The 7,080-nt window shown below is 43.6% G+C and overlaps 1 protein-coding gene across 1 annotated transcript; it reads right to left on the reverse strand.

Annotated features, from left to right (window-relative positions):
- Nucleotides 1-2,903: 2,903 nt before the first annotated feature.
- LOC147457963 (uncharacterized) lies at nucleotides 2,904-4,791 on the reverse strand. The gene has a single exon (XM_086511732.1). The coding sequence runs from the start codon at nucleotides 4,680-4,682 to the stop codon at nucleotides 3,081-3,083; it is 1,602 nt and encodes a 533-aa protein (XP_086367858.1). The 5' UTR covers nucleotides 4,683-4,791; the 3' UTR covers nucleotides 2,904-3,080.
- Between the last annotated feature and the right edge of the window lie 2,289 nt (nucleotides 4,792-7,080).

Consider the following 7,080-nt stretch of genomic DNA (forward strand, 5'->3'; position numbering starts at 1 on the left):
ATAGAAGCTCTGTGTCAGCAATTGGTGGATGAGAGACACGAGTGACGAGACCCATCATTCAAGCCTGATGCCTTCACTAGAAAACCTGCGAGGAATTGAACATTCAACTCTCAAGTTCAAACTTCATATTTTGTTGCCTTTACAGTATGCCCAACGCGTTAAAATTCCCTATATTAAAAAGCATACTTGAAATTCCCTATATTAAAAAGTACACCTTAACTTTTTTTAAGGTGTATGGCAATGCATGCTTGCACAACCTACAAAATCAGATTCTATACTCATTAGTGACTCTCAAAGTCCATAGAACATCCTCTGGGTACAAGTCCGAAAGTCACAATGTCAAGCATTGACATGATTAATCTCTGCAGGGCATTTTGAAAGGTTGCCCTTCCCTAGGAAGGGCTTGCAAAAATATGCCCTTCCTTGGGGCAGAGTCAGTCGAACAACTTGTCCTTCCTTGGGAAGGGCTATTATAAATTTGCCCGTCATGTGCAGGGCTAGCAACAAAAGAAGGGCGGGAAGGGTTGCAATTTTCGGCCCTGCTCCCCGCCGCCAACTTATACTCGAAAAGGATCATCACCAGATTTTTGAGCTAGCGTTACCATCAGTATGTCTGGTTGATTTTTGAAAAAGCTGAGTTGGTCAGAATCTTCTTCAATTTTTTTTCTAGAGTCAAGCGAGAGAAACTCTCGCCTTGGCTTATTGGCTCACTAATAAAGAAATTCAGATATTTATTACATGACGCAGAATATATATATTGCCCGCACCCCCAAAGTCCAGGTCACACTCCTACGGTAAAACCCTCAACTTAAGGCCACCTAAGAGAGGGAGCCTAGATCTCCGATCTCCGAGTCCAATTATAACCAATCAGTAGCTCATTTGATTCGCTTCGTCGAGAGCTTCAATTTTTTTGACGATCGGAGCCGAAAGTTATTAATCCATTTATGCATTCCAGTGTAACAAAAATGGGTGTGAAAAAGAAGACACACCAACCCCAAAAGAAACACATGGGTGCCAACAAGGATTAAAGTCATCCATTGTCCAATGAAAAGGTTGCATTTCAAATAAAACGAACGTTGAGCATTCTTTTGAATTGCACAAAGTTGGTTCAGCTTTGTCTTATTATTGGGGGTGTCATTATTGGGGGTGTCATTGTCCTTTCTTTGGGGGGTGGTGTTTTATTGGCCCCTTTACCCTAGTGATGCCACGACACTAAGTGACACATAACATTAAAGAGGGGGGGGTAAGGGGATCGACGGCGCGGAAGTGGATGCGAGGAGCCCGAAGCAGATTAAACCCGGACGCGCAGCAAGTCAACGCGAAAAAGAACCCGGGCGGCGACTCGATTTGAACCCAGGGCCTCGTCACCCAGATTGTGATGCATGGGGTAACCATCCCACCCGCGCGCACATGTTGTACCCATGGCCCGGGTTTTTGGGGTTTTCTATTTAAAATATAGGTGCTGCCCGGGTTTAATCTGTGGCCGGGTTTAGTCTGTGACCGGGTTTAGTTTTTAAGTGCCCATCTACGGTTGCAACCTCTCCGATTTTCGTGCGCGCACTTCTCTGCCCTCGATCCCCTTACCCCCGTCGTTAATACTATGTGTTATTTAGTCATGAGGCTAGTGATGTTCCCCCTTTGCAACGCTCCACAAAAGCCATGTCGGCACCTTCTGCACTCCGCACCCTGCTCCCATCCCCTCACCTTGGTCATGCCCATTGCCTATTTCGCGTCCACAGAGAGAGAGAGAGAGAGATCTGCGACACCCCTGTGTGCGTCTTCGCTGCCTCTGCTTGCCTCCCCGCTTCACCTTCCTCACTTCCTACCTCCTCGGGTTGTAGACTAGCTCGCCACTCCTTCGGGGGGAGAGAGGGAGAGAGAGGGAGAGAGAGAGAGAGAGAGAGAGAGCAAAATAGCCTTTCAATTTCGTACTTTGGAAATCTTCAGATTCCAACCCTGGGTCCCCTATTCACGTACGAGCCATGGCCAATTTGAAATCTCGAAAGAGGAAAGCTTGCCATATCGAGAAGTATGGATTGAAGTCGAGTGTCCTTGTGGGCAGTAGTCTTGTAGAGATGTATGCAAAATGTGCAAACCTAGATGATGCATTACAGGTTTTTAAATTTATAAGAAGCAGAGATGCTGTTGTATGGATTCCGATCATTCCGTCATATGCAGAATTAAACCGGTCGAATAAGGATATCATGTTTTGGCCGGAGCCCATCACGCAAGAAGGCCTGATCTGTAATGGATTTTCTTTTTTCCCCATTCCGAAGGCATGTGCAGGCTTGATCAAATCCAGAGGGTTCATACTTATGGCATTACTTCTGATAATGACTTTAGTCTCTGCTTTTACATTAGTCTAATCTTAGGGTCTCCCTCAGAAGCTCGTTAGGTATGCCTATTCGAGATGATGTGGTCACATGGAACCCCATGCTTTTGGCATATGTCCGGCAGGGGTGTGACGATGGTGTGAGATATGGTGAAGCAGGGTTTTCTCACCCTTGCAAGTGCTCTGAAAGTGTGCACTAGTAAGGACATTCCTAGTTTTATTTTATACGCTACAGAAATGGAGAAAAACAAGTTTTTGAGTAGCACACTTATAGACATGTATGGCAAGTGTGGACATTTGGCAATGTGAGCACAGATTGAGAGTGTGATTCACTCAACTTCAAATGTAGTTACTGTTTGGTACTGCAATGATTCACGCCTCACAAATGGCATACAGCTTCCCTAATGGAGAACCCAAATGACCCTTGATGCAGGAAGTATATCAGCAAAAACCATGGTTTTAAAATGTGTAGGTATGTCATATGGTCCTCTTAATACTTATACACAAAAGACAAACCTGCAAAATGTAAGGACAACACCAGAGACTGTATAGAGAATGTTCAAAGAGCACGTAGAAATCCGTTTCTGAAGGATTGAATTACACATTAGGCATATCGTGAAATGAATAACACAAGAGTTCTCATGATGTGTACTGCCTGCATAGACCATACTCACAGTTGATTGCAATTAAGAAGACCCATTTTATTTAATACAATTGGGGTTTATATGTTGCAATCAGATAATGCCTTTTAGGCACTTAGAATGCAGGAGCTTGCATGAAGAGAAACATGGAGAACTCCAATGTCGTATGGTGGTGGCGAGAAAGAGAGCGGTGTCCAGGTAGCTTGTGCGAGGTTGTAGAGACATGTGAACTTATCGTGTCCGACGAGGATGAGGGAGGAATCGGTAGCAAGGCAAGAGAGCTCATGGCTGTAATGTGCTCCAAAGCAGCTGGGCATGGTGGCAATGTTTCTCCAAGCGCCACTGACACCCTCCCAGATCTCTACATCTCTATGTTTCTTGGACTTGCCCACCATGAAAAGGCGCCCGCGACACTCCAAGAGCGCACCATACTTGACAACATTGTAAGGAGGCGGTTCATATTCCATTGTGTGGGCTTCCTTCCATTGCTTTGATGTTGCATCATATGCCTTGATCATCAACTTAAAGTTGGAATGCCCTGCACCAGCGTCGACCCTTTCCCCTTCCTCTGGCTCCTCTTCGACATCTTGATCCTTATATTCCTCTGGCTTAATACCCTCCTCTTCATTCCCCTCAGCTTCTAGCTTCTCATCCTCTTCTGAGTCGTATAAATAAGAGTCGTCACAGAAATCCATCGCCTCCTCATCAAAGTCCTGCTCTAGAATGGGCGGGATTAGTCTCCGAGCCTCTTGCACAATCGGCTTTCCATCAAGGATGACGCAGGAGCGGGAGTGGTTCCTTGGGAAGATGGACCTTGCTCCAAAATCGACATCTTCAATGCAGCTGGTACCGGAGCTGAATGGTGTGGCGGAATCAACATCCCATGTGTCAGACAAGGAGCTATATGTAGCGAGAGACCATATGGAAATTCCAACCCCAGCAAGAGTGAGGCAGAAGTGTTTGTTGTCAGGGGTGAGAGAAATTCTGGCAAAGAAGTTCTCAAACAGACCGGAATTATCGAGCAAAGGAAGCGCAAGAGCCTCCGGCACAATAGCCAGGGGCGGTTCTTGGAGCCTGGGATTGGAGGCAAGCAAAGGACAGGGGGGCAGTTCCTTCCAAGAGTTGTTCACCACGTTCCATACTCGAATAGTTGAAGCACATGTGCGCAAATTGTAAAGCAAGAGGCCAAGCAGGCCCTGCGAGGAGTGCAGGAAGAGCACTCTGGCCTCAGAGGAGGAAGGCAAAGGGAAGGGAGGACTCACAGACTTGCTGGCAAGAGTGAGAGGATCCAAGAAGGCGAGCCTCTGTTCTGCTGATTTGCAAAATGTGTTAGAAAGGATGAAGTAGCTGTAGCCCTTATGAGTAGTTTGAGCAGCAACAGGGGACATGACTGCAGCGTTCCAAGCCTTACAGACAGAGCGAAAACGTAGAAGGCATGGCACAGGCAGCTTGGGAAGCAACACGTCTGCCGTGATTGTTTTGAAATCCTCATGATTTCTTGCAAATTCATCAACGTCTACTCTGGCCTTCTTGCTTCTTGTTGAGCTGCTAATAATTACCTGCTTTACCTTTGTGGGCGAGTCCACTCTCGCCTTCTTGCTTCTTGACGACGTTGAGCAGCATATCGACGCTGCCTGCTGCTTCATATTAATCGTTGGAAGTAGCTGATGAAATGGTGAAGTCACAACACGGTACATTGAAAGTTCCATTTTTCTCTCTGTTTCTGTTATATAGTGCTAGGCTACGTATAGAAATGCCGCGGCCGTCACGTTACCTTGAGCGCGTGCTTTTGCTTCATCACCAAGACAATTGCGTTTTTCGCTTTTCGTAATTATGTGAGCAGCTCCAAAAAGAAAAAATAAAGGCCCTTTTCATCCTTCAAATTCGCAAGGTGCTATGTTGGCACGTTCCTTGAAAAATTCTAGTGCTTCTTTATTACGTTTGGTACTCCATTGGACTGGTTTGGTACTTCTGGGTACTCATATATTGAACATTTCATTTTGTATTGGATGCTATGTTGGCACAATCCCGATACTCTGGGTGATTTTTTTATTAGTGTTGTTTTCACCTCTTTTGGTTTTGCTTTGTATACTTTTTAGTTACAGCTTTTTTGGTCTTATAGGGTAGTGTTGGGTTTGACTTGGGTACTATGTTGTTACTGTCTTTGGTACTTTTGGTGCTATTTGGAAATATTTTGGTACTGCATTGGTACTATTTGGATACTGCTAAATATGCCTTGGGTGATGTCTTGGCAGAAACTCAAGGAAAACTAGAAACCCTAAAGGATTCTGGCAAAAGCATTACCAGAGATAATTTGCACAAATTTGATAAATTTCTTTTCAAATTCTATGTCAGAGAGTGATTGAAAGATAAAGTCCTATTGTATTCTATCATATGCTTTGTCAAAATAAAGTCTTGTCCACTTTCCAAGGCCTAATCAATAGCTTCCCAGAGAGTAATGATTGCATTCAAAATAAATCTCCCCTGAATAAACCCTTTCTACTCCTATGCTTTTAAGATTGGAGAGGAGGTTTCAGCCTAAAAATTTTAACTTCCTATTGATTTTGATTAGTGTCTTAAAGCTAAGATTTGATGGCATATGATTTTATGGGGTGTGTGAAACCTTTGTAATTTAGACTAAACCCTTTAATTGTGGGGGTTTACATTTTTTACTGCTTTTTAAAGGCTTAGCCAGAGAAACTAAGGTCTTTTAATGACATCCAAATATTGAGAAGGATCCACAGCCAATTTGGACTTGGTGGATTCATCCCGAGCTGTCAAGCTGTTCAGCAAAGGCATCAACATTCATTAGTTTAGTTTTAGCATTCAATATAGGAGGGGTAGAAGGCTCGGTGTTAGGGATTGATTGCTCATCACTCTCAAAGGAGGGATTAGCATCATTTTGAATTCGGGAAGGAATCTCTTTATCCTTGTTGCCATTAGTGCTAGGATCTTTAGGTGCAGAGGCATGTTGATGACCTATCTCCAGAGTGACATCCTCATTCTTGTTGCAATCATGATCTGATGGAATATCATAATAAAAGGGATCAAAACATCATCCAAGAGGCAACTGAAGCTGTCTTTTTTTGTTAGGAGGGTTAACTAAACCTTTTTTGTTTTTGGCAAAGGTTTATTTAGAGACTGTATGGAAATTCTCAAGTTTGGGTTGAGGGATTTTTGCACTAGTGTCATAGGGCATGAGATCCGGGCAATCCTTGATAAGGTGGCCTTGTTTCATGCAATGAAAACATGCATTAGGGAGATTTTTGGAAGCGGCTCGTTGAACATGAAGAGATCTATCATTGGAACTCCTAACAGGAATTTTAGTTTTAATTCCCTGATTGAGATCAATTTCTATGAGAAATTGAGGGTCCCATTTGGAAATGATCCCGATCAAATCCCCCCCCCCCCCCCCAGCCCTCTAACCAAGCACTTTGCCTATAGAAGCACCTATTTCCCTTAGCCAAGGATAAAAATCAATGGGCAAATCTAGAAAATCTACCGAGATTGGAGTCTTGGTGGGTTTTGGACCCCTAGGATTAAACTCTTATCCCAATTGAAAGATAGATAGAGGAGTGTTTAGTATGATCCATTGTCCTTGATTTACTATATGCAGAGCTGCATTAGCATTTTACAAAAGAAGAGATAGTAGAGGACCTTTCCATGAGCTCATCTCTAGATGCTAAAGAAGTAGAGCTAGAACCTTCTACAAATGAGGACATTGCACCCCTTAAGGTTCATGTGCTTATTGTACAGAAGAGGGACATGGATTTTTAAACCATTTCCTTTGGGACACCTACAAAGAGCAGCACAAAAGAGTGGAGGAAAAAGGAGGCACTTATTCTAAAAGACTTGACAATCATCAATAAAAGGCCTTTTGACTTTGTAGTATCTTCATAAGCTGCTAATAACTTCCGTAAGGTATTCTGCATCTTTAATGCCACCTTCATTCTTGACAATATTCTAGCTCAGCACACCAATTTCTTAAAACCTGAAAGAGAGAGGTTTGAGTTGGAGGTTCAAAAGGGTAGGGTCATCCTTGATGACATGGTGGTGGTCCACTTAAGTATTGTGATACCAAAGGATGTTCGTACAAAAAATACTATC

The sequence above is a fragment of the Adiantum capillus-veneris genome, chromosome 5 (assembly GCF_014529385.1).
Source record: "Adiantum capillus-veneris isolate H3 chromosome 5, ASM1452938v2, whole genome shotgun sequence".
Classification (NCBI taxonomy): Eukaryota; Viridiplantae; Streptophyta; class Polypodiopsida; order Polypodiales; family Pteridaceae; genus Adiantum; species Adiantum capillus-veneris.